Genomic DNA, 27,227 nt, shown 5'->3' on the forward strand with positions numbered 1-27,227 from the left:
TCAAGGTCGCAGCTGTCATGTGCCGATTGCTCCGTTACATGTTCTGCTTTGTTTTCCTTCCTTTAGTTTAGCGAGTAACCAAATCATATCTATATTTTAGTCTGACATGAATGAAAATATTTATGATGTGATCTCATGTGATTGGGAATGCATGTCCAAAGTGGTCAGTTGATCAGATTTCCCAAATGTCATTCTCAAGAGAGCCAGACGAACAACTAAGGAGGAACCATGACATCTCTCTAAATTCAAACATGGGGAAGTCTTCCAAAGGAGGATGGGTCATCAACACAGACGATTTCCCTGCCGTCAAACCCGCTCTTGCACCAACTACCCAGTTATCTTTGACAATCACATACATTTGTCTTTATGGATTTCTGTTTTTATTTGTGTTGTGTCAGCTATGGATGATTTGGTACTACAGACACAAACGATTCAGCTATCAGACCTGTTTTCTTTTCACGTGTCTCCTGTGGTCAGGGCTGAGGACGACTCTGTTTTCGTTTTATTTTAACAACTGTATCCAGGCCAACAAGCTTCCCTTGTTTCTAGACTGGTTATTTTATTCGTTTCCCGTGTGTCTGCAGTTTTTTACTTTATGTTTGCTTGTACTCTTCTTTGGTCAGGCAAGTATATAAATGTCAGTCACTGTGATCACCATGGTGATGTACTGTAAATGTGGATATTTTAATGGGGGAAAAATTGCAATTGTTTAATGGATTAAAATTCATGTAAGAAAGTGTTCATCAGGGAAATTTTTTTTACATTTTCGCAAAATTTCTTGGTTTGTTGTTTATACACTGCATCGTTTTGAAACTTTTGTTAGCATTTGTTGCCAAACTTATTCATAGCAAAATTCACTAAAATTTCCCCGCAACAAACATTTCCATGTTTACAGTAGTTGTGATATATGTAGAATGAAAATTTCATGAGATTTTGAAGTGAAATGCATTTTTTTAAACACATGAAAATCAGTCCCTGTGCATGTATAACCAGAGACATAAAAATGGTTTTATATGTCTCTGGTATAACCAATATTCAGTAATTATAAGGTTTATTTAACATAAATGGATTTATTTTAAAGGTTGTGTTTAAAGCTAGAGCAAAGTATGAGCCTAGTCGTTATAAGTAAGTACACAGAGATGAATTTATCAATAGGTGTTATTTGCAACAGGAAAATATAACTTATTCATCAATAAACAGGAAATAGATAAAGGACAAGTTCCTTTTATTGTTATCCATATGCATGAATTATTATTGTTACATGTGGTACAAGTTTTGAGAACAATATCAAAAGGTTAAAAATTAAGGGTTTATACAAGCACCTGTCAGACTGTCTGTGTGAATTAGTTGACTTTGACTTATCCATAGAACATATCATTGATCAATACATGTACACTGAAACATAATTATATAAAACTACATTATAATCTTAACACCCACATGCCCATTTATATATCAACTGCTGTACCCATAGTTGGAAAAACACTTTAATATATGGAAGTAAATTGCACTGAATATATTTGTCTTGGGTAACCATGGTTATGAATATGAAACTGGATATGAACATATTTCTGAATTTACTTGTGCAGGTACATAATATACAGACTAATATGGGAAACAGAATTTACTTATCTCTGACTTATGACCATAAGTACATAATATATCTCAAGATATGAAAAAAATTTACTACATGTATTAGTATATAAAGTCATATAAGTAAAAGATTAACTATTACTTGTAGTGTTTACAAACTTTCCTGTTTATTTACTAGGATTCCTTTCCGCCTGACAATGGCAGTGGTTGTGCTGATTTTCCTGGCTAACAACGTGACGAGCGCGGTGCTGGTCAGCCACCAGGAGAAGTACCACCACTCACTGCCGCTATACATCCTGGTGGTGAGGGTCAGCATCAACGGGACACTTTTCTTGTTGGCAGCCATTGTGCTGTCTGCCTGTATCTACAAAATGAGGACCATGTCCTCCTCCAATGTGATATTAGAAGCCAAGGTAAAATTTTTACCATATTTGGACTTATTGTGTGAATTCATTTTAATTTTTAGAGGGGTGAATGTCTGTGGGCAATTAAACTTTTACTGGTTTGTGAAAATGTTATTTGTAAGTAAGTACATGTATAACGCATTGAATAGAAATTAATTTAACTGTAAAATCACTTATTTCCATGAGGTCAGATTTTCATGGTGTCATTTTTTCATGGGCTTCCTCAACAGACAATGTGTTTTAAGAAGATATACATGTACATGTACACTTATATATATTTCTATCTTTTTATTAGGTCACCTGAGTAAACTCAGGTGACCTATTGCTATCTGTTTACGTCCGTCGTCGTGCGTCGTCCATCGTCCGTCGTCCGTCATGCGTTAACATTTGAACATTTTCAGCTTCTTCTCTGCAACCACTGCACCAATTTCAACCAAATTTGGCACAAAGCATCTATGGGTGAAGGGGAACAAAATTATGAATTTCATGATCCCTGCCCCCCTGGGGCCTGAGGGGTGGGGCCAAAACCACTAAAAAACTCTTTAAAAATCTTCTTCTTTACTCCTGAACATCAAGCAGTCAAACTGTTTGCATGATTGTAATCAGCATTGAGTCCTCTACCATAATTGTGAAATTTATGGCCCCAGGGTCAGGATTTCTGGTGTAAGGTGGGGGGGGGGGGGGGGGGTACATGAATTCTTTGAGAACCTTCCTCTCTGCTCCTAGGTATCAAATAAACTAATTAAGTGGGGGGGTTCGATACCAAAAGATTATATAGTGAAAATACATAAATTCATTGAGAATCTTCTTCTCTGCTCCTAGGTATTAAAAAACTAATTAAGTGTAATGTTATGATGAGCAAGAGTGCCTCTACCAAAATTGTGAATTTTATGGCCCCAGGGTCAGTGGTTCCGTTGTTAGGGCGGGGCTCTATTGATTATATAGTGAAAATACATGAATTCTTTGAAAATCTTTTTCTCTGCTCCTGGGTATTAAATAAACTAACTTAAGTACATAGTTATGATAAGCAAGAATGCCTCTTCCAAAATTGAATTTCATGGCCCCAGGGTCAGGCGTTCTGGTGTTAGGGCGGGGCTCTAATGATTATGCAGTGAAAAATTACATTAAATCTTTGAAATTCTCTTTCTCTGGGTATGAATTACCTAGTATATGGTTATGATGAGCAAGGGCCCTAATCTTCCAGAATTGTGAATTTCAAGGCTTTAGGGTCAGGGGTACCATGGGGGGGGTGTACTTATATATATATACTGAAAATGAATGAATTGTTTGAAATCTGCTCCTAATGGTATTAATCAAATATTTTTGAAAAGCAAGGATGCCTTTTCAAAAATTGTGCAGTGTGTGGATCTAGGCCTAAGGATCAGGGGTTCATGTGTGGTAAGGGCACTACTAATTATTGCTGAATATTACTGATTAGTTGAAATGCATTTTTTGTTCCCCTACCCTGCCTATGGGTATTAAGTAACCAAGCTAGGCAACTGCTAAGTGTATTGTTATGATGATCAATGGTGCCTCTTTCAAAATTGTGAATGCCATATAGCATCTGGCTTAAAACATGAATCAAATTCAATAACTGGAAAGTTGTTGCATAATGCTCAGGTGACCTATAAGGCCCATGGGCCTCTTGTTTCATTTTACGAAAGATATACATGTACATGTATATATATTTCTATCATTTTAGAAGTTTAAATACCTATATATAATACACTCTGTACAATATGTAATACATGTACTGTTTTTTTTTTTGCAGGGAACAACACTATGCCAGTCAATGACAGTATCTATTTTAATCATTCTGTTGTATGCCTCTCGTGCCATCTACAACATCTTAGCTGTGCTTTTATTCAACGAGATGCCAAGTTTTGGGTATGGCTGGACCAATGTTACATCACAGGTATTCATTTATTCTCTTATTTTAAGTCTTGCCAATAGTTTCTGATCTACAATCAGAAATCCTTGGCTCTATATACTATGCCTCCTTCTGATACATTAGATTTTCATGAAAGCCTTTAAAAGGCAGTCTGGTCATAAATGGACTGATTGTTGCGTGTACCCCTGATTTGTTTATTTGTCATCTCTCTGTCTATTAATTGTTTATAATTATTATAAACTTTTCCTTTGGCCAGAACTTTGCAAACAGAGAAATGTTAAGCTATCATTCACAGTGACTGTGTTGTACAAAAAAAACAAACAAAAGCAAAACATATGGTAGTGTCAGCATCTGATTTAAAGATCATCTAAGGAAAATCAAGATAACTGGGAGAGAAGGATGAATTTAGTTTTTGTTTGCCTTACATTTGATACAGGGAACCATGGAATCTTAAGTGTGAGATACAAAGACAAATGTATATATATCATATAGATAATGATATTAAAGAAAAAAAATTCAGCATGCTACATAAACTTAGATAATCTTGTCTGATAGAACAATTTTAAAAAGACAGAGCCAATTTATTTTACAAAATGTATAAAATGATTTATTTTTTTCAGGCTGACTTGGTAGACCTAGATAGGGGTTACGCTTTTCTTTCTTTTGGAATAATCCTTTTTATTTGGGAATTTCTGCCCACTTTTGTTATTGTGGTGTTTTTCCGAGTGAGAAGACCACAGACTAATTCGGTAAGTGACTGTAATCAATATAAACTGCAAATATTATATGTAATATGGATATTAAAGCTCCCTTTAGATATTTGTGCTTGACATTTTTCTGATTTCAATTTTAAGATGCATAATACTGAATTTAACTTTTACATGTAGTCTATAATTTACCTGCTAATAATACCCTCTACTAAGTAAGATTTGTTTTGGTATGGGTATAGGGCTCATTTGGCTCAAATTGGCTGAATTCAAGGGGTTTAATTTATTAGAAAGAATTGTTATATAATTATGAAAAAAGCATTTTACAGCAGGCACTGCTGAATTATTACATCCTTTCCATAATTATATTGATACTATGAACTTCCCTATATTAAGGGAAGAGATATTTTATCACCTTCCTTGCTGTTTCTTGTAGGCTAATTCATGTGCATATACAAATAGATTTACATAAATAAATTAAAGTACATGTAATACATTTCATTAAAAGAGTTATCGATATTCTAGTGCACTTATTTATGTTTGTACAAAAAGACTTCGATAAATTTTGACAGCACTCTTATTTACGTACATTCACAGTATCATATATATATATATGAGCTTGCCTTCATTCTCACATTCACATACAAACCAACTTAAAATTTATTTGTGACAATTTAATATTGCAATTTACCAGGAGGAAACTATATATGTACAATTTCTTTTAAAATTGGAATTTTATTGATTTCAGCACATGGTGGATTTGTCTAACCACAGCCAAAACAGCAGACAGTATTTCTTTGACAACCCTCGACGATACGACAGCGATGATGACCTTAGCAGAAACGATTTGTCAAGAAGGTAATTAAGTGCAAAATTAACAACCCACTATATTCCGAGGACTTTAAAGAGTTTTACAGAAAATATTATCTGAATGAAAGCAAGATAATGTACAGTGAACTTCATTATCCCAGGATTTAGGATTCATAAAAAGTCAATGTGAATTTGATTTTTTAATCTCAAATATTTCACATCTTCAGACATCTTGATTTTATTTTCATGGTCCAATGGAGTGCAAGATAATAAGGCTTGTCTGTATAGGTATTGAATAAAATTATTTTTGTGTTTTTCAGTATCAACTCGTACCAGCCTAACGGTGGCCCAGGCACACCCTCCAGAAGTACCCCGCGTGGCACCCCAAGGCTGTATGGATCCATGCACAGTGCTGCAGGCAGCTACACCAACAAGTTAGGGGGATTCGGGACTCCCCCAGTGTCCTCCATCAATGACTAAAGATGATCGAAATTTGGCGAGGAAAAAAGCTATACTGTAAATCTGGAATTTTTCAGTCAAAATGAATCATTTTTTAGTGTCAGAATTGGGTCAAAGTATTATGCACTTAGAAGTATTGCAAATTCTGTTCTAAACTGAAAACTCCTTGGTTTCAATGGAGCGTCCACTTTTCATCTGAATTTTGTCCCTCAGTGGTCATAAAGATTAGATTCTCACACAGCATTAGCTAGTCAAATGCCAGTTATGTTATAAACATTTTTAAATGAATACTGGCTATATAAGGAAGGTTTAGCCCCGTATTTTACGTTTTGTGTGTTTCACCCTTGTCACATGGGAGAACTGAATGAAGACAGTTATCCCTGTGTCTTGGCAATTTTAAAATAGGGCAGAATCATTTGATAGTGTGAAAGCTTGGGCAAAAATAATGTGGGAAAAAATAACCCTCAATCTTTACAGCACATCTTGTTTATGAATTTATTTGTAAGTTTATCAGATGTACAATTTATTAAATATACTATTGATGTAAAAAAAAAATATATATTTATTGTACCTACAAACAGAACTTTCAGTGTTTTAAAAAATGGTTAAGTGTTATAATCATGAACATGTTTTTTCTCTGAAATTTTCTCCACCCATTTGTTTTTATTTGTGAATTTTATCACTTAATTTGATGAATTGTCACACAGTTTATTCTTTCTTTTTGTAAATTTAAATAATTTGAGATTCAAGGACATGCACATGTAGCTGTAAATATTGCTCTCTTTTAAATGAATTTTGATTTAGTAAGAACACTCATTCTCATATGTTGATTCATTATTTTTAGTATTTTCATGCTTAGATCAGAACATGAAATAAATTATTAATTTAAACTGTATCTTTTATAATGGTCAAATAGTATATGATTTCTGACCATGAGTTTACATATCAGCAAAATTACATTTTATACTTAAACCACGAAACTGATCTCCTTGAATTGAAACCATGCTAATGTATGTTCAATTCTCACTGGATAAATATAAATAATACGTACTGAAATGAAAATTCGATTTATTTTAAATTCCACATTTTCAAAATTTCAATAGGCGGTATGACAAGATACCACTGTAAATATTTGTAGACAAAGTGCCCTTAGCTTTTGAATGTAAATACCGGTAAATTATTGTTCAGCATTTAATATTGTGCTTTATTTATTCAACGTAAATGTCAATGTCTACTGGTCTGGAGTATATAATGCTATTTCATGACCAGGGGTGGTGATATATTTCATAAATATGTAGATTTCCAATAGTAAGTGTTGCTATACCAGTGATACATGTATTGTATATGTTTAGCTACATGTGTATGTGTCAACATAGGACATGTATAATTCTATTTTGTTAAGCAATTGTGAAATCAATTTGTAAATAATATACATGTACCCTGTATGCAGGGTCTCTTATCGGATTAAATCTAATTAACATTCCTTTGTCAGTGTACAGCAAATTTTAATTTTCTTTGCTTAATATTTTATTCATTGCAAGTTTGTACAAGCTTTTCTGAAAATGAACTGGTTTTTTAACTCTGAATAAATGTATATTCTGTGTCAGAGTTTATAATGCTTAGCTTGGGAAATGGATTTATAAATGACCAATTAGCCACTCAAAGAGTGGTGAAAACCTAAAGTATATTGCATCATTTTTTAGGGGGAGAGATTAAAATTTTTTGGTGTCAGTCTATTCAATTCAATCTAAAAGATTATTAAGACAGTATCTGCATGGTAACATATGGTATGAACAAACCCATAAGGTTAAAGAACCATTACAATTGGCTGTTTGCAGTTGTAAAATGCTCTTAGTCATATATAATTACTAATTTTTATAAGTTTTTGTTTTGTGAAAAATTGATGTTCAAGATTTTCTTAGTCAAATAAAGTCATTTAATTCCTTTCTGAAGGAAATTACAGTTTGCTTCTTTTAATCAACATAAGAAATTTATTTGTTTTTGAAAATTCATGAGGACATGAAATACGACTCTTTGTGCCAGCTAGTATACCTACCAGGTATTTTGTGATGCATTATGCTGGCTTGCAACATTGTTTATGTGTACCTCATGAATTTCAAAAATTAATTTGATATTTTATGTTTAAATTACATTATTATGCCTCCCTTTTAAGAAGGTTTTAAGGAATGTGTGCTTTGCTGCTGTCGATCAGTCAGTCTGTTTGTTGGTTCATCAACAGTTTCAGTTCATTTTCTTCACAGTGGTTGCACGTATTGAAATGAAATTTGTATCATAAAAATATCTAGGTCAGGTTCAGTTTGAGGTATAATCGAGCCATTTTTTTTTACAGAGTTATGCCCCTTGGACTTGGAAAATTCCAATTATTTGCAGTATCCGTTCATTTCCTTTGCAAGGGGGAGGGGGGTCCTTAAACACGTTTTGTGTTCTTTTCATGACTGGCCGCCTTATGCTATTCAACTATAAGACATTCATGCATGCTCATTTATCCATGAAAAAATAACAGGGTAAATAGTTTTCTGTTTCATGTCTATCTTGGAAGAAAATGTTTGGAAATGGAAAGCTTACAAATTAACCAAACATTGAAGCTGGTTTACATGTGAAAAGCGGTATCAGTGCAATTACATGCATTTCAATAATAGTATCCTGTAACATCATGGATGTACCAAGCAATGGGCTATGATTTTCTTGGCATGTTGCAATAAAATACAATTGTAATAGTATTCCAAAAATAAATGAATTACTTAAGGTCTAATTTTGGGAGAAATACTTGCTGTTACTGCATGTTTTGGAAGCAGATGTCTAACCCTAACCATTAATGCTAACCCTAACTTGCAGCCTAACCCTAAACTAACATAACCCTTACCTCGCAGCCTAACCCTAACCTTAGCCCTAACTGTAATGATAAATCTAACCCTAGCAGCCTAACCTTAAATCTAGCCCTAACCCTTGTGCTACACTAGCTTGCAGCCTAACCCTAACTCTAACTTAACCTCAGACATAACCTAACCTTAATGCTAACCTTAACCCTAACTCTAGACCTAACCTAACCCTTACCTTAACCCTAGGCCTATCCTAACCCAAACTCTAATCCTAACCTAACCCTAGACCTAACCGAACCCTAATGTTAACCCTAATCTAAGGCTAACCCTAACTCTAACCTAACCTTAGACCTAACCAAACCCTAATGCTAACCCTAACCTAACCCTAGTGCATACCCTAACCCTAGACCTAACCTAACCCTAATGCTAACCCTAACCCTAGCCCTTACTCTAACCTTAACTATTACCCTAATGCTAACCCTAACCTTAAACCTAACTCTAACCCTAACCCTAATGCTAATTCTAACCCTAACCTAACCCTAGTGCTTACCCTAACCCTAGACCTAACCTAACCCTAATGCTAACCCTTACCCTAGATCTAACTTAACCCTAATGCTAACCCTAGCTCTAAACCTTACCTTACCTTAATCATTTAATATACATGTTAACACTATGTCTGCTGTAAATCAACCCCCCCCCACCAGTTGTAAAATGGTACCAGCTATAAATAAATATTCAAATGACCTTGAAAGTAATGCAACACATCATAAGTAAGAGAAAAGCACCTATTGTCTCTCCTTAAAAAAAAGGTGAACCACCTCAAAAAAATTTACCTAGTCCATTGGGACTCGGTATACACACAATATTTACTTCAGGCCTCGAACCATGAAATAACAGACCTAATTAAATTTGGAAACTTATTGTGTGGCACTAAATTCACAGTCTTCGACTGGCCATTGGCTTAACCCCTTTCATTGCAAAGATTTAGAGCATTTCTAGACAAATTAATATTAATATTTCATTGCAGTTTTTAGGGTATTTCTTGTAATTTTTGTATATACCAATGTATATATATTCCGAAAGCGGGTATTGTGTTGTTTCTGAAAATGATTATAAAAATTTTATTTCAGTTGCCATGGCAACGAAATACAGCATAATCATGCTGGAATTTCAATTTATCAAATAATGAGTTTCATTCTAGTTTTTTTTCCTTAGTTGAATATATTGAAAAATATTTTATTGTTGTGTTGAAAATTATGGCCATATTATACATTTTTTTTTTTTTACAAACCAATTTTAAGTATTTTGGGGGGTTTGGTTAGGGTTGGGATGTACACATCAGAAATTAGCATTTTTACACATAATGTGTTACCCCGCATTGATTTCGATAATGGCAAAATCGCTTAAATAGTGCGCAACGTTTTACTCAAGCTCGCAAAAAACTGGTACAACCAATAAAAATATTTTCTGCATATTATTTTACCGTATTTATTTTCTCTTTCCAACGATGCAAGATTTATTCTGATATTTCCTGATCCAGTATTAACGAAGTTATGAATGTTTTTTCACACTATACTTGTTTTTCAAGTCAGATGCATAGAAATGCGTATATGCCATGCAAGGGGTTAAGCAAGCTAAAAGAAACACTTAAAGTCATACAGACTTTTTCTCTTTATACATGTATATGTTTGTTAAGTAAATATTCAAAATATTAAAATTCTATTTCTAAACATGTACAAATGAATGTTTCCAGTTTATTGTCTTGAAGCTTGACATTGCAAATGATGGGAAGAAAAATCAAATTTATCAAATTTTATATCAGAATCATCTTTACATTATGAAACACATTTGGCAGTCATTCAGCTAAAATAAATTTTACATCATCTCTTTGTAAGAGACAAAATACTTGGATTCTTCATATCTCTTGTGCTGCCTTCTCCTAGAATCAGAATCACCGTCACTTGAATCTCGTCGTCCCCTGTGCTTCTTTGACATCTTTTTGTGCTTCTTCTTAGATCTGTGATCGCGTTTCACCTCTTCGTCACTAGAATCACTATCTCGATGCCTGTGTTTTTTTGATTTGTTTTCACTCATCAATTCCCTGTCACTAGAATCGCTGTCTCTGTGTCGATACTTTTTCTTGGACTTGTGTGACTTTGTTCTATGTGTTGATTCTCGTGAATCACTCTCAGAATCACTGTCTGTGTCAGCCTTATGTTTCTTGTGCTTTTTGGACTTTTTCTTTTTCACTGGTGACCTTGACCTTGACCTATAACACACAAATATCAGAATATAAATTAACCTGTACATGGGATCTCAATTAGAAACACCATAATTTTAATGATTCAAAATTATATACAGTCTGTGTGATCTAACAGTGAACTTCAGGCAGCATTTTCATTTGCATGAATGGTAAGACTGTCCATGCAAATAAATTCCATTGGATAAAATTAAGCATCATAGTGTAGTTTACTTGTGCCAGTTTTCACAGCTTTATGCATGAAATTTTTTTTTTGCTTTCAACATATAAATGCTTATGTAAAATCCAAGATTATACCTGTCTTTTTTCTTTTTCTTTGAAGATTTCTTTGCATCTTTCTCATATTTTTCTAGAAAATAAAGCAACAGATCATTCCATATGGATCTATCACAACTGAAATATGAGACAAGTACCAATAAACCATTGCCTGACACAAATTTTCACAAGTCTAATTCAATGGTTTACTTTGATTAAACCAATCAAGTGAATTTTCCAAAAATTCTGAAAAATATAGCATTGCAATCATGTGTATGTATTTTGTATCCATATCTTGGAAACATAAGACATCCCAACATACAGCTATCAAAAAAATAAATTTCCCAGCATACATCATTCAATCAAAAAAAATCTCAAAAGGAGCAAGCTGAGAGGAAAGTTTTCACTTTGACATCTCAAACAATGAATATATGCAATTCGAATTCCATGGATATGTCAAACTGAATTGGAAGTCTCAAGCACTCATTCTTAAAAGTTTACCCTTGATATCATTATCTGCAAACATCAGCTAGCTATTATGAAAATTTTTTTGTCCAATCGAGTTAGAGATAATGAAGCTTAATTGTATATCACCTTTTTTGAGCTGTGTGAGGGGGGACACAAAATCCTCATCACTGGAATCTGAGCTGGTGCTGCTGACATCCAATAAAACCTCCTTATTTGGGTCGGCCTGAACAAAGTTACGACACTGGAAAGTCAGGTGACCAGCTAAGGAAAAACAAAGTGTTATATATGTATAAACTCTTCTGACATTAAAACCCTTCATCAGTAACTTCTATCATAACTTGTTATCTATAACATGTTTAATAAAACTGTCAGAGTGTTACATGTATATTGTGCAAGTGTCAGAAGTGTGTGCTAATGTCTATTAATTCTTATGTGTGTATAGAAAATAAAATTCAGGAAACCAGTATTTGTTATTCCTGTGGTGTCAGAGTTTGTACGATTAGAATGGGAACCTGGAAATTTGTTATGATGGTACCATGTAATGTTAACATTAATGAGGCACATATATATTTCACAATATAAAATGATAACATTCATAATTATCAAAGGTATAAATACAGTATGCCATTCATTGGTGCAATTTACATTGTATCGTTTTAAAATTAAATTGAATAAATCTGTAATAACCTTACCATATCCACACTTTTTGCAAGCTGCTCTCAGTCCCTCGTTAACCTTTGGTGCAAAAGATGCCATCCAAATACCCTAAAAACATTAGAAGTCTATGGTCAACAATGGTCACCATAGTCACCTTGGACTTATTTTACTACACAAGTCCTGTGGTTTTAAAATTTAAGGAAAAAATATTAAAAAAGGTTCATCTTGATGACAGCAGAACCACTTTCTATCCCATTAGTATTAATATTAACTATTATTTAATATGCATCCCCATGTGAAGGTTGTTGGAACTTGTATACCGGGAAATTAAGTACATGGGAATATAGATAGGACAGATTTTATATTGAAAATTTTCCCGGAGTAGCAAGTCCAAGATGACTCAGATGAGCCCCTGTAGTATAACTTTCAATGTAACCCATTCCAATTTAGGGGTCATAATTACTTAAATTTATTATATTTAGCGTGTATGATATCCAATGAAAGTGGTTCTTTTGCTGTAGTTTTATAAACTCTAAGATGTACTATAATAATTTCGAATTTCCTCTAAATGCTAAAAGTTGCATTTCGATCCCGATGTAAAAAAAATCAAAACGTTTTTTTCTTCATCGAATATGAATAAAAAAATTGACTATAAAGTATGTTTTACCCTTTTTTAAATAAAAAGGGTAATAAAAAATACACAAAAGTGTATTTTGCGTTGTTGGAGGAGGGGGGGGGGGGTGTCCATGCAACTTCTTTCAAAACCAATTTTTTTTCTGTTATACTACATAACCCTTATTTAACTACGGTGAAACAAAAAGAGTGGGCAACCAGACTTGCAATGAACATTTTCTATATTAAAAGTAATGTCTCGATACTCGGGAAACAAGTGGGGGGGGGCAACATTTGAGGAAACTTAAAGAGCAAGAGCCACTTAAGGCCATTTTTGGCCCTGAGAATTTCTGAAAAATCAAAACTGCTCAGTTTAGGTTGATAATGCAGTATTTATCACTTGGACTGTTAGTGACCATGTATTTATTACGTCTTGTAGTTTTCGCTGTAGTCACTACATTAATTATGACGCACGTCATAAAATGCATCATATTCCCAATAATTTGTAAATTCGCTTGAAAATGGCCTAAAAATGAAGCATTTTTTCAATATTTGATATAAAACCCAACCTAATTTAATGAAAGGTCATAATGAAAAAACATGTTTTAAACATTGTTAAATGTATTATATTTCAAGAACAATGCATTTTCTGAAATATGATATTTGTCTCAAAAAAAAAAATTTATCATAGAAAATGAAAGCACTGTCTCTACTTTATTTTGATATACCAAATGGAAAAGAGGGAGGTGATAGTTTACTAACTGTTATAAGGACAGGGTCATTTTATACATAAAGTGAACCTAGCTTTTTGGTACACGTACAATGTATTATGATATTTTGTGAAAAGGTCCACATTTCAATTGAAAATTGTCGAAGAACACTTATTTTTACACCATACACATGTACTTTGTTTTAATAGAATTAATTTTATCATACAGTAAATAGAATACTTGGTTATAAATTTGCATCACATTTCTATAGGAATGTGTCATAATAAAACAAATCTGTATTTATGAGACGAAACAAAATATACTAATGATGAGGCCCTAAAGTGAGGTGAAATAAAATGTTCAAAAAAGTGTTCAAGTTTTCTTTATCGAATATTAAATGAATTAAAATGACTGTATATAAAGTATGTTTTAATTTTGCAGAAGAGAAAATACACTTCCACTTTATAACCAGTTAGAACTCCAAAGGAACCACTAACCCTGGGGCCATTTTTTCAAAATTTTGGAAACTTTATCATAAAATTTATTTCATCATAAATGGTTGATTAATACCAAAACAAAGATTTCAAAGCATTAATTTATTTTCAGACTAAGTAACCCCCCACCCCTACCCCTGACCCAGGGGCATAAAATTCACCGTATATTGCTAGATGCACCTTTTTCATCATAAATATATATAAACTTAGATAATTGGTATAAGGAGATTGGTGAACATGACGAGAGATAAGCCTATAGAGCGACAAACATGAAGGGGAAAAATTAAATCTCAATTATATCAAAATTATAATATTTTATACTTTATGTAAAAAACAACTTGCACAAATCTTGAAAATTGAAGTTATTTGCCATGAAATTTTATACACACACGAAAACACAGTCATTTTTTCACACTATAACACTATTTTTCGTTATGAGTGGTCTTCTTATTTTTTTAAATTTGTTTACATAAAAACATCATATTTTGGTTTCCAAAATTAGAGCAATGTGTCTTAAAAATATAATAAAACATAATCTGTATTTATGAGACTTGAAAATGATGTCATATCAAAAGTGATTTAAATGCCACACTTTTTTTTTGGTTAGCATGCTAGTCACTATAGAGAATGCAACTCATGATTTTTATTTTCAGTGGATACCACATTATTAAAAGAATAAATTACATTGTCCTCAAAACTTTTTCTTTATAAGGTACAAAAATTTGTGTACTCTGTTAAAATCACAATTTGAATATGATTTTTACCGCAAAACTTGTGGAATGTGAGCAAATGATAAGATTCAAAGAATATGTAAGCTATATTACTAAAGCAAATTACATTGTACATGTAAAAAACCACAAATTTGGTTGAGGTGCCATTCTTGATCATCATAACTATGTACTTTGTTTATTTTTAAAATATCCAGATGCAGAGAAGAAGATTTTTAAACAATAAATGCATTTTCACAATATACATGAGCCCAAAACATAAATATAGGGACATAAAAAAAATTTTAAAAAGAGGCACTCTTGGTCATCATAACAATGTACTTAGTTAGTTTATTTGATACCCAGGAGTAAAAAAAACAAAGAAAAGCCATTTTAACTATAATTTCTCTGATAACACCAACCACAAAATATACAATTTTGTAGGTTTTCATCATACCAATATTTAAAATCAAAGGAAAAGATTTTCAAAGAATTAATGCATTTTCACTATATGTACAGTAATCTGCCAACACCAAATCTGACCCTGGGGTAAAATAACAATTTTGAAAGAGATACATCATAATTTCAGATTTTTTATTATAATTAAAGCAAAAAATTTTCTGAATAGAATTAATGCATTTTTTTATATAAAAAATCATTCAAAGCAACCCCTGCCCCTGGGGCCAGGAAATTCACAATTTTCAAAGAGACACTCTTGCTCATCATAACAATGTACATTAGTTTATTCAATACCCAGGAGCAGAAAAGAAAATTTTCAAAGAATTAATGAAAGCTTGAACACCCTGGGGCCATAAAACACACATACATTCTATTATATGTACTTAGTTTGTTTATTTGATAAAAATATTGAAGAAGATTTTCAAAGAAATGCATTTTCACTATATGTTGAGCCCCACCCTTGGAATACCTACCTATAAAATTTAACACTGAATTAGGCACACTTGCTCAAAAATAACTTTGTTTATTTGATGACAGAGAAAAGTAAGAATTTATGCATTTTCACTATATAATTACATGTACATGTACATACAAAACAATTTTGGTAGAGAATCATGCAAATCAAACACAAAAGTTTTATTTTGTAAAAAAGCACATTTTTAAAGACTAATTTTATTACAGCGAAAATGAAATTCAAATTTCACATTCATCCATAGATATGCCAAAATTGGTTGAAATCATCTCAGAAAAGAAGATGAAAATGTTCAAATGTTAACACATGACGCACGACACATAGGGCACATTGCTAGGTGAAATGCAAAAAAGCATCAAAATGCTATACATGTCGCAAGCCACAGGTTTTGTGTCCTGTTAAATACTATTGCCACAAAACTCGTGGAGTGTGACAATGATTAATCCATGTACTATTTTTGAATATACTAAGATTACAATGTTCATATAATATTATTTCTCATCTGCTAGATAATTGATCGTATACCTTGAGACTTTTTTCAAAATATATGAGCAAATCATAATTATATTTTTAAAAATTTTCTCCCAAAAATACAAGAAAGATGATACATTAACAATTTCTGTATGATATTCAAGCACAAAATATGCATGTAGGTTTTCAGCAAGCCAATTCATAATCCTAAATAAATTGCTCTAAATCTGAGGTATATTAAATAATATAATGAAATAATAATTAAAGCAACATACAATTTAACATTAAATCAATCTATTAAAAAAATGTAATTGTCCTTGACATTTTTTATGACTTTTGTGCTGCCCTATCATAACATGAAATTATCACTGAACTCCAATGTCAAGGTCAAAGGGTAAACGTTAGTGGTATCCAATGAAATGTCTTCTCAGAACTGTGACTGTATGAAAGCCCTAGCCCTTACCATTCAAAACAGAATTACCAAACTCAAAATACCGTCAAACTAACTTTTATCAAATGAAAGGTCTTGCCACAAGGAATAAATATTGAAATATGTCTGACATTTAAATTGGCCAAGGTCAAAGTTTTTGAATATCTCTGCTGTTTAATCCATCATTATTAGTATTCAATTTTATTATAATTTTTATAAATCTTTGCAATCCATTCAAATTTCAACATATGAGAGAGAGAAAGAGAGAGAGAGAGGTTGTTGTAAGATTTCAAGAAATACATATGTGGAAAGGATAGTATACCATTCAAAAGTTATGGCCAGAGTAATAGTTTGGAATTTTTGTGTAAAAGTGGGTCAAACTCCAAGGTCAAGGTCAAAAGGTCAAATTTCGTGGTACCTAAAGAAAGGTCTTGTCACAAGAAATACACATATGAAATATGAAAGTCATAGTTCCACTAAATCAAAAGTTATGGGCAAGGTTAAAGTTTTTTGCCCGACGGACAGACGAATGAGATTTAATGTCCCCTCGCTTTCGCGAAAGCGGGGGACAAATAAACATTCAAAACAAGCACATTTCCTCAACCTTCATTATTTACACTTTACCACCATTGAGCAAGTGAAAGCTGACTGTATATACACACATTTTCTAGTTACTTATGTATGATATAATTTCTGAGCCTCCCAACATTATTAACAACTTTTGAGCTTACATATTAATTAATTACACACAAAGCACTGGTATCAACACACAAGTTTCATTTGGCACATTACATAATACAGCGAAAATTTCCTCAAATTTCACAATCTTGATACATTTTACATTATCTCTGAATACATATTAGGTACAAGTGCTTGAAATGCAATGAAGCTAAAATGTTATTATGCAAACACTCTTGTCATCCAAAAAAAAAATGTAAATTTAATTTGAAGGAAAGAGTTTGGCTTTTCTTGATGCATCCTGGTAACAAATCAAAATTGGAGGCAAAAATTTGAAGAAGAAAGAAATCTTAAATAATATTCTATCACTTAACATTAAATCAATCATGGTTTATGTATTTGTCCTTGACCTACTTTTGTGCTGCCCTGACTAACATGATACCCCGGGGTATAGCTTTACAACACTATGCATGAACTTTTATTAAAGATAGACATTTAAATTATTTTACTGTTGTTTAAACTTTATATAGTATAACATTTTAACATATGAGAGAGAGAGAGAGAGAGAGAGAAGTATAATAAAAGCTATAATTCCTGCAGTTTTATTCATTTATTTAAATTAATTCTTACCACACAATTCCACAAAATGCAACAGTGAAAATACTTGACATGTATAAATAGCTATAAAAATTATGTCTTACTATTTGCCAAATAAAGGTTTCAGCATTTTCCACTTGTCCTGTGTTACTGCCTTTGCCATACAGATCAACCTGTTCAAGATGAAGTGGAAAATAAAACTGCATGTTATTTATTCACATGAAAGACCCTTTTATCCATTTTCATATACTGTATGCTTAGGTTATAAAAAAAACATTTTAGTTCATTTTATGCTCCTCCCAAAAAAAAGGTAAGAAAAATCCCTCTAAATTTCAATTTGGTCAAACCTGAAACTGGTTGTTGTCTCCAAACAAGTTGACTCTTCCCTTCTCTTCTAGTTCCTGACGCTTACCATCAATAAATGTGTGTAAGTTAAATGGGTCTTGTAGTGATCTCTTGCTGTCTAGGACAATGGGTGGATTTTCAGGTATGGTTCCTAATCAAGTAATAATTCAAGATTTATATCAGATTAAGTAATTCATTGTGTTTCAAAATAATATACAGTTGAACTATCTAGAACTCCGATATCTCGAATACCATGGATATGTCGAAGTGATTTGGAAGTCCCAATCACATATTCCATAAGTATTTAACCTTCAATATCTCAAATCCCCGGTTATCTCTAAGTTTTTTCTCAGTCCCATCAGGTTCGAGATAACGAAGTTTGACTGTACTTGTATATGAAATATATTTTGCTTTTCCTACATTTTAGTGTTAATTAATGCATAAAGCAATATATGTACATCCTCTGAATAATTTCCCCTTTATTTCCAATGAAATGCACACCTATAGTTCCTTTAATAAATACATTTACTCCTAAACAATATAAATCTAGTTTTTTTTTTAGAAGCCCTCTGTATGAAATATTACTTGAGTTCACAGCTTAATTTTACTGTGCAGGCAGAACAAAACTTCAAATTTTAAATCATTGTGAAAATGCTCATGTAACTTTAGCAACAGATAAAATTATGGATAAAAGTGTTGATTCAAATTTGATTAGAAATTTATAATCAGAAACACACACACACACACACCCACACACACACCCTCTCACACACACAAAAAAAAACTGACAAGCAAAAAATACAATAGTTATTGACCTCACAGTCTTAAAACTTTAAACTTAAAAACTGACCTGGTAGAGGCTTTCCTGTCTTATATTGCTCTGATGCAAAGAATCTGAAAGACAACAAAATTGTTGTTAGTACAAAATGAATACAGTCAAACCCATAATAAGCAACTATCAAGAGTCTTACTCTTTGATTGAAAGTTCTACCTTTTGATAACAAGTCCAACCTTTTGATAACAGTTATACCTTTTGATAGCAAGTCCTACCTTTTGATAACAAAGTTATACCTTTTGATAACAAGTCCTACCTTTTGATAAAAAGTCCTACCTTTTGATAACAAAGTTATACCTTTTGATAACAAGTCCTACTTTTTGATAACAAGTCTTACCATTTGATAACAAGTCCTACCTTTTGATATTAAGTCCTACTTTTTGATAACAAGTCTTACCTTTTTATGATGGGTCCTAACTGTGAACCAAGGTCCTCACAATGGAACCACTCCTCATACAATGATTTCAGGGTTTTCTCTCCATTTTCTTCTATATAATATCTTAAAAAGAAATTTAATTGCCTGTCCATAAAAAAAGTCAAAAAGTCATTAAATTTTAAATCTGAATACAAAGAAAAGTTCTTTTGTCCTCATTATCATTTTTTTTAATGGTGTGAATTTAGCATAAACAGTTACCTCCCCATAAAATATGTACAAATAACCTGCTTGAATCTCAAACAATCAAAACAGTTTGCAAATGTGAGAAAGGCAAAAATAATATGGAGCAAAAGCAGCCTTTATACAATAATCTAACCAGTTTCATTTTTGTACTAAAACTACAAGTTGCTAGAACATTTCCAATTTTGCTCTGACCTTAATCCATCTGACTCATTCTCTGCCCTCTCTCGCTCGATCACCAAACCTATTGTGTCTTCTTTCCTCTGAGGGGAATGGGCTATTCTGCCAGGGAGCAGAAATATCTACAAAAATAACATTATTCAATATATTTTTTTTAATATAATGTAAATAAAATCCAATAGCTAATTTTTAAGCAGATGAATAATGAATTCATATTTTATTTTCTAGAAAGGGGTCAATTGCCCTAATGTAATCCTTCCCTTCCCATTCTGTCTTGAAAATGAAGTAGAAATGCTTTCTCATTAGCTCAGCAACATTAAAGTGCATGCATTTCTACCAAGAGCAGGTAGAATGTGGAGACATGCTTACCTCCCCTTCTTTGATTGGAACATCTCTGTGTTTTCCTTGCTCTACAACTTTAAGGCACATGTCACCTTTCAGCATGTAGAAAAGCTAAAATATATAGATCATAATTTAAAAATACAATTTCTTAGTAGATTATGAAACCAAATATTTAGGTTTCTTACAATTTCACAGCTTACACATTTTATTTTTATTAAAGATCAACTATTTTCCTTATTTTAGGTACATGTACATATTATAGAGACTTTTAGATACTAGTACATGTATTAGTATTTTTAAAAATCATTTTAGTCCAAATACTGTATGTATACTTAAAAAAGTGGGCTTCAAATTTTAGCAGCTTTGATGCAGACAAAGAAGTGCTAATTCATAAATACCGCTAAAAAATCATATAAAAATACAATAAATGGCACATGTTGCGATAATTCATGAATATACCAACAACTCAATACCCAGTGATTGCACTAAATTTTAATTGTGCCAATTTATGTACACATACAGTATTCAATATAGCATTCACATTTCTTTAAAAAGTAACATTAACTTGAAATATCTAATAATTTATGTCTCTCTCTCTCTCTCTCTCTGTTATTGAACACACTTCCTCTCCTTCTTCTATGTGGTAATCTTTTCTTCGGTTTGGACCGCCAACAAAAAAGGACTTCACCTGCCCATCATTATGCCTATAAAACAAAACAGAAGCTAATTAATTCAACCTGAGAGGTGGTACGTTAATCCTATTTCGATCAGCATGCTAAAGGTTAATGGTGAGATATTTTTGAAGTTTTTCAAATGTGGGTCAAACTTACAGTCAAGGTCAAAAGGTCAAATATTTTAAAACCCATTGAAAGGTCTTGTCACGTACAGTGAATAAACAAGTGACATATGAAAGCCCCAGCATCAACTATTCAAAAGTTATGGTCAAGGTTAATGCTTGGATATTTGTGGTATAATTATACCCCCAAATCTTGGATTAAAGGGGCATATAAAAACAGTTTCATGCACTTGACACAGAGAGTAGAAAACACGACCATGGTCAAATTTGGAATGAATCAAAAATATATGACAAATAAGAAACAGCAACTGTATTCTTAAAATTTCAAGAAAGGCCATGCCACTAGAACAACTCAAAATATATCAATAATGAAGGCAGCTTGTGTTATATAAAATGCCAGCTTCCAATGAATGCAAATACATATCATGAAGGCACCTTAACTTCAAAACAAACAGCTCAAAAATATCTTAAAGTGACAGATAAAGGTTTAAAAGTCTTTGCAGACAAACTGAATTTATAATAAGAACAGAATGAGGCAAAATCTATATTATACCCAAGAAAAAAATAAATAAAAATAAAAAAATATATATCCAAATCTTGCTTTAAGAATTCAATGAAATTGTGGGGTATTTCAACAAAAATATAAAAACAGTTTCATGCACTTGACACAGAGAGAAATAAACAAATTCTAAATCATATGTCATTACTGTAAAGGATGTTATATTAAAAAATCCTATTAGGATATACATTTTAAAAAAAATCATATTAAATTTTTAAATTACACATAGCTACAATAACTGCATGATTCCAAGCCAAGGAGTCATGAAAATTCTTTTAATATTCATATCGGGGTGACCTTAAACATGTTAAAGAATGCACAAGAAAACTATCAATGAAATCTAGCTGTTGTCTGCAAACAGGTTCAGGGTTGGGGATTTAAATAGACAACTGCAGTGACACTACAATAATAACTGTAGTGTTTTGTTTTGCATGTTTTATGCAGTCAAGATTTGAAAATAGTGCTCTCATCTCTAACCCATGCACTAACTGACTATACTATTAAGTCAATTACATGTATAATACAGGCAGAGCACAACACTATTATATACTATTATCAATAATTGACATATGCAAGTCCTTATTAAATTCATTTACAAAGATGAGCAGTAAGTGAATGCGAATGTTTATTTAAGACAATGTATATTTACCATGTTCAGTGGCATGGTATGATACCTTTTGGTAATGTTAAACCATAGAGGAGAAAAATGCAGCATACCAGACCCGGATTCAAACCTGGCCCCCCTTAATCTCCAGTCAGGTGCTCTACTGACTGAGCTATCTGGCCATCTGCGATCGTACCCGGCTGACTGCCACAGGTACTACTAAAATGCACCAAAAGCTTTACTAACAGGTATTGAAAATAAGTTATTAATTACAACTATGAAATATATTATTGGATTTTTTTTTTGCCTAAGTTGGGTTCTTCTTAATATGGTAAAAAGTTTCATGTTAAACAATATATGTGTTCATGAAACACTGATGCCCCTGTATGGGAAAGGTTAAAGTTTCTCAAATGCAACTCAAAAGTAAGAAACAGTTGGATCTTGTCACAAGACTAAACTTTAAAATACTAGTATGAAAACCCTAGCACCATCTGATAAAGTTTTTCAAAAAACAGGTAATGCCAAGGTCAAGGTCAAAGAATCAAAATTTTGTTGGTATACCCATGGAAAGATCTTTTCACAAGAAATTCATCTCTGAAAATGTGAAAGCTCTAGTGTTAATAATGCTGATCATTGAAAACTTGGGCCAAGGTTGATTTTTTTTTTACAAAGGTCAAGGTCAAATGGTCAAAACGGTCAGTACCTTGGGGACCAACATACAAACAGATGGACAATAGGGCTGGGCAATAACATCGATATTTCAATATATTGCAATACAATGACAAAAAATATCGTACCGCAATACAATTTTGTAATATCGATATATTGGCAATGTGCATAAATTAAGGAATTTTGTCATTAAATATAAAAATGGACTTATAAAAGTTTGTTATATGAACCAAACAGTAAGTCGGAAGTTGTTTGTGGGAACATTTCAGAGCATAACTTAAATTATTTCAACAAGATCTTTTTTCTGTGTTGGTTACTTATCATAGTTATGTACATTCTGCATGTAAATTAAAGTAAATATAGTAAGAAAATGCCATTTTTATAACATTGAAAATATTGCAATTAATACATATCGCAATACAGTTAAAAATATCGCAATATATCGCAATACGAAATCTCAGGCCAATACCCAGCCCTAATGGACAAAGAAAAAAAACTTGCGTTACCCTGAATTTTTGACCAGTCTGTTGCCTACAATCAGCTAAGGACAAAATCAAACCGCCTAACAAGGATGGGGGGTTGCATGTCTACCAGAAAATGGGAGACAATGAGACAATTTTACTTTCAAAGAACAATGACATTCACCAAGATAACATGATAATGAGATTTTAATGTCAAATTTTGACTCGAATAATACATGCTATTGATAATTGAATTCATGCACTTACATCATTTTGTTGCAGACAGGAGGTAAGAAGAACTTTTGATTTTCCTCCAACCATTTTTCTCTGTTGTAGACCACGGGTTTACTTACATCTGCCATCTTTCACAAATTGTTCTGATGTGTCTAGCACATTAGTCTGAAAGTGGGACACATAATATGCAGATTTGTAAAATTGTACCTGTGTTTATATATTTTAAGAACATTGACCCCGATGGTTAACGAGACCTAGTTCCTTGACAACATATTTTAATCATGATGCAGGCAATGCCATTTGTGTTATCTTACAATACGGGCAATAAAACCCCCAATGTTCTTACCTATTTAGGCTAAAAGTGTAACTTTCAGTTCTAAAACAGTAAAGGCAGAATAACAACAACACGCCTTTCGAAATGGCCAATGAAATGGCTACGATTTGACGCACCTACAAGTTAAAAATTTGGCGGATCCAGAAAACTTTCTGAGGCACCATTTGTAAATTCTTTAGATCAAAATACTAAATACATATACGATATAAAAATATGACATCAATAATTTATATTCATAATATAAAACAATTATTACTGATTAAAAAAAAAAAAGAAAATTTTTGATCTTTCAGAAATATTTCTATTGTTATATTGATTTTCTGGTATTAACATGATAAAAAAAAATCTTAATATAAAAAAAATCATTTTTTGACATCGAAAAATTTAATAGTTGATAATTTGATTTTTTTTTACATTATGGCATGTTCTTGATATCAACAATTTTTTAAATGTTTGATATCACGAATTCCAAGTTACGGAGATTTTATTTTTAGAAATCAACATGATCAAAAAATATTATTTAACAAGTTTTGGTTGTTATAATATTTGATATTTGATGTAAAAAAAATGATGAAACCGACAGTTTGCAACATATGTTTTTAAAGTAGGCAATCATATACTCCTTAAGTAATTGTTTCTTCCTAAAGCCAATGCTTTTCCGCGAAGATCCATAAATTGAGAAATTAAAACAAGATGTGTTTGTGAAACTCTATGCGCCCGGCGGCAACAAAGTTACAAAAAACTATTTTTAGCATACAGGTCACAGTCAAGGTCACAAGGTCATTGATATTAATGTTATTTGAAAGAACTTTAGTAGAGGAGTATGCATACCAAATATGAAGTCTATATCTCCCATGGTTCAAAATTTATGTCAGAAGTTCGAAAATAGCTAGTTTTAGCATTAAGGTCACAGTCAAGGTCACAAGGTCAATGACTTTGGTGTCTTTAGTATGAGCTTTATTAGTGAAGTATGCATACCAAATATGAAGTCTCTATCTCCTATGCTTCGAAAGTTATGGCAAAAGTTTGAAAAAGCTATTTTTAGCATGTAGGTCACAGTCAAGGTCACAAGGGCATTGACGTTGGTGTCCTTTGAAAGAACTTTATTAGTGAAATATGCATACCAAATATGAAGTCCCTATATCTCAAGGTTCAAAAGTTATGGTGAAGGTTAAAGTTTTCAGTAGACAAACAGATAAACAGACAAACAGACAGGACAAAAACAATATACACTGTACGCCTCGGATCTATCGATCTGGGCGCATAACAAAAACGCACCACCTCGACCAGCTTACTATCGCCTTGAGAGCATACACCCTGTACACAACACAGTACTGTGTACACCCGCATGTTGGAATATAGGGCGATAGTAGACAAAAGGTTCGTAATGGGGTGGAAACAATAAGAGAGAAGCGTTAACCATACAAGAAGAAATAGACATACGGTGGAGTGACCTCCGAACAATTGCAAACCGATACAGCCGAAGCAGTGATGAATAAAGAGATGGACTAAGTCAACTTAGAAAAGACTTCAGGAAGGGAAAGAAGGAAGGAACGCAGGGAGAATCAGAAACACGAGAGAACAGCTTTTGTCAGGAATCCATATAACTTCGCGACTTGCGTTTGAGGCCAAGGCATTTGGAAAGATTAATGATCATAGAGAGGGTGTTGAAAGAAACACATTTGAATGGGATCAGATACTAGTTGGAACCACTTGGTGAAAATGACAGAATAGAGGTTGTATTACCAACTTTGAAGCCTCTATCATCAACAACATTGGACAAAATTAGAGAAGTCGTGAGGAAAGCACGGGTTTAATGTTTAGCTTTTGAACCAACATGGTGTGACAAACAAGGTCTACAACCTTCTTAATATGGAGACTAACGAGGATCATTTGGTAGTTAGGCTACATATCACAAGCTGGCAAGTAGCAGGTGGTTGCTTTGTACCAAAGGAGGAGAGTCCAGCAGAGATTACATACGAATTATTCAGATTAGGGCTACCCCAGATAGCAAGCTTACGTTGGCCCAATGTTGGGCCAACGTTGTAAGTTACGTTGGTCCAATGTCGGAAAATGATGTTGGGCCAATGTTTTTTCATCGGTGCAATGTTGCGCCGACATTTTGGCGCAACGTTGGCCCAATGTCATAGAACGATAATTCTGATGTTGGTCCAACGTTGGGCCACTGTTGTCAGTTATGTTGGCCCAATGTCGGAAAATTTATATTGGGCCAATGTAATTTTGCTCATCGGCGCAACGTTGTGCCGACATGTTGGCGCAACGTTGGCCCAATGTCATAGAACGATAATTCTGACGTTGGTCCAACGTTGGGCCACTGTTGTCAGTTATGTTGGCCCAATGTCGGAAAATTTATATTGGGCCATTGTAATTTTGCTCATCGAAGCAACATTGCACCGACATGTTGGCGCTACGTTGGCCCAATGTCATACAAAATTTACAATTCTGATGTTGGCCCAATGTTGTCCCAACATATTTTTGTACAAGGATATTAAGAAATCTATGGAATTCCATGGAAATATAAAAATCCCAGGAATATACAATGAAAACTGAAATAATGATAACATCACAATTTATCATAGATCAAATCTATATTTCAAAATTAAAAATTCGTTTCTTTTACAATGTGTTTTGAAACAAATATATAATATTACATATACACTTATAGATGTACAATGTAAGCACATTTTTTCAAAGTATTCTCACTGATCGACATTCTTTGTAATAAAACAAACTGTTTCTTTTTTTAAAAATATGGCATTTGACTTAATGACATTGGGAGAGGTCAATTGCAGAACTTACAAAGAACTTCCAGTTGCCCATGTACATTTACCGTACAAAGAAAGTTAATGAATAGACTAGAGTGAAAAACACATGTATTAAGTACTAGAGTGAAAAACACATGTATTAAGTACAAAATCTCAACTACACAACTACATTAATAAAAAAGATCCCATAAAATCAACACATGCTATTTTCACCGAATATGCCAAAGATCCAAATTAAGTTAGATTCCAAATTTCTCGTCAAGTATCTGCTTGAATCACTTCCTCACTGATATCCCATGAAATTCACAATAATAAACAAATAAAATATGCCGTTATGTTAGAGGGTAGCCAAATAAATGGTCATGTCAGTCACGAACGGATTCACTTTAAGTAGGAAGGTTCAGAAAGTTCAATATTGATCATTTCCATAGTCACTTCAAACTTTGCAGGCACAATTTCTGAAAGAAAAGATGACCATTAGGATGTATTATA

General features: G+C 32.8%; 3 protein-coding genes across 4 annotated transcripts; 1 reads left to right on the plus strand and 2 right to left on the minus strand.

Annotated features, from left to right (window-relative positions):
* The first annotated feature begins 11 nt into the window (after positions 1 to 11).
* On the plus strand, positions 12 to 7,805 carry LOC134250671 (G protein-coupled receptor 137Ba-like). The gene is made up of 7 exons (XM_062733028.1): positions 12 to 623; positions 1,082 to 1,125; positions 1,772 to 2,006; positions 3,769 to 3,912; positions 4,509 to 4,637; positions 5,344 to 5,453; positions 5,726 to 7,805. Exons 1-7 carry the CDS (start codon positions 186 to 188, stop codon positions 5,883 to 5,885), a joined length of 1,260 nt encoding a protein of 419 aa, XP_062589012.1. The 5' UTR covers positions 12 to 185; the 3' UTR covers positions 5,886 to 7,805.
* Positions 7,806 to 10,427: 2,622 nt separating this feature from the next.
* Positions 10,428 to 12,451, minus strand: LOC134250631 (protein SREK1IP1-like). 2 transcript variants are annotated; one of them, XM_062732984.1, is made up of 4 exons: positions 12,380 to 12,451; positions 11,814 to 11,948; positions 11,262 to 11,313; positions 10,428 to 10,967 (listed from the first exon to the last, which is right to left on the minus strand). In XM_062732984.1, exons 1-4 carry the CDS (start codon positions 12,441 to 12,443, stop codon positions 10,580 to 10,582), a joined length of 639 nt encoding a protein of 212 aa, XP_062588968.1. In that variant the 5' UTR covers positions 12,444 to 12,451; the 3' UTR covers positions 10,428 to 10,579. The 2 variants fall into 2 exon arrangements, with proteins under 2 accessions (XP_062588968.1, XP_062588967.1); XM_062732983.1 differs by having other exon boundaries at positions 10,430 to 10,973.
* A 5,511-nt stretch (positions 12,452 to 17,962) lies between these two features.
* Positions 17,963 to 23,849, minus strand: LOC134250644 (3-hydroxyanthranilate 3,4-dioxygenase-like). Its single transcript, XM_062732995.1, has 9 exons — positions 23,649 to 23,849; positions 20,915 to 20,996; positions 20,320 to 20,403; positions 19,966 to 20,072; positions 19,552 to 19,653; positions 19,170 to 19,213; positions 18,322 to 18,470; positions 18,079 to 18,147; positions 17,963 to 17,971 (listed from the first exon to the last, which is right to left on the minus strand). The coding sequence occupies exons 1-9, from the start codon at positions 23,741 to 23,743 to the stop codon at positions 17,963 to 17,965; spliced, it is 741 nt and encodes a 246-aa protein (XP_062588979.1). The 5' UTR covers positions 23,744 to 23,849.
* Positions 23,850 to 27,227: the final 3,378 nt, after the last annotated feature.

The sequence above is a fragment of the Saccostrea cucullata genome, unplaced genomic scaffold (genome assembly GCF_032062105.1).
Source record: "Saccostrea cucullata isolate Sc308-1 unplaced genomic scaffold, CSIRO_AGI_Scuc_v1 ctg10, whole genome shotgun sequence".
Taxonomy (NCBI): domain Eukaryota; kingdom Metazoa; phylum Mollusca; class Bivalvia; order Ostreida; family Ostreidae; genus Saccostrea; species Saccostrea cuccullata.

Coding starts and splice junctions, on each gene's coding strand:
- LOC134250671 (XM_062733028.1), top strand. CDS start 186: ATGTCATTCTCAAGAGAGCCAGACGAACAACTAAGGAGGAACCATGAC. Junction 624..1,081: donor TTGTACTCTTCTTTGGTCAG/GCAAGTATATAA, acceptor TTTATTTTAAAG/GTTGTGTTTAAAGCTAGAGC. Junction 4,638..5,343: donor GAAGACCACAGACTAATTCG/GTAAGTGACTGT, acceptor TATTGATTTCAG/CACATGGTGGATTTGTCTAA.
- LOC134250631 (XM_062732983.1), bottom strand. CDS start 12,443: ATGGCATCTTTTGCACCAAAGGTTAACGAGGGACTGAGAGCAGCTTGC. Junction 11,949..12,379: donor TTGCAAAAAGTGTGGATATG/GTAAGGTTATTA, acceptor GTTTTTCCTTAG/CTGGTCACCTGACTTTCCAG. Junction 11,314..11,813: donor CCTCACACAGCTCAAAAAAG/GTGATATACAAT, acceptor TTTATTTTCTAG/AAAAATATGAGAAAGATGCA.
- LOC134250644 (XM_062732995.1), bottom strand. CDS start 23,743: ATGGCAGATGTAAGTAAACCCGTGGTCTACAACAGAGAAAAATGGTTG. Junction 19,214..19,551: donor TTAGGACCCATCATAAAAAG/GTAAGACTTGTT, acceptor GTTGTCTTTCAG/ATTCTTTGCATCAGAGCAAT. Junction 18,148..18,321: donor GAGACAACAACCAGTTTCAG/GTTTGACCAAAT, acceptor CATCTTGAACAG/GTTGATCTGTATGGCAAAGG.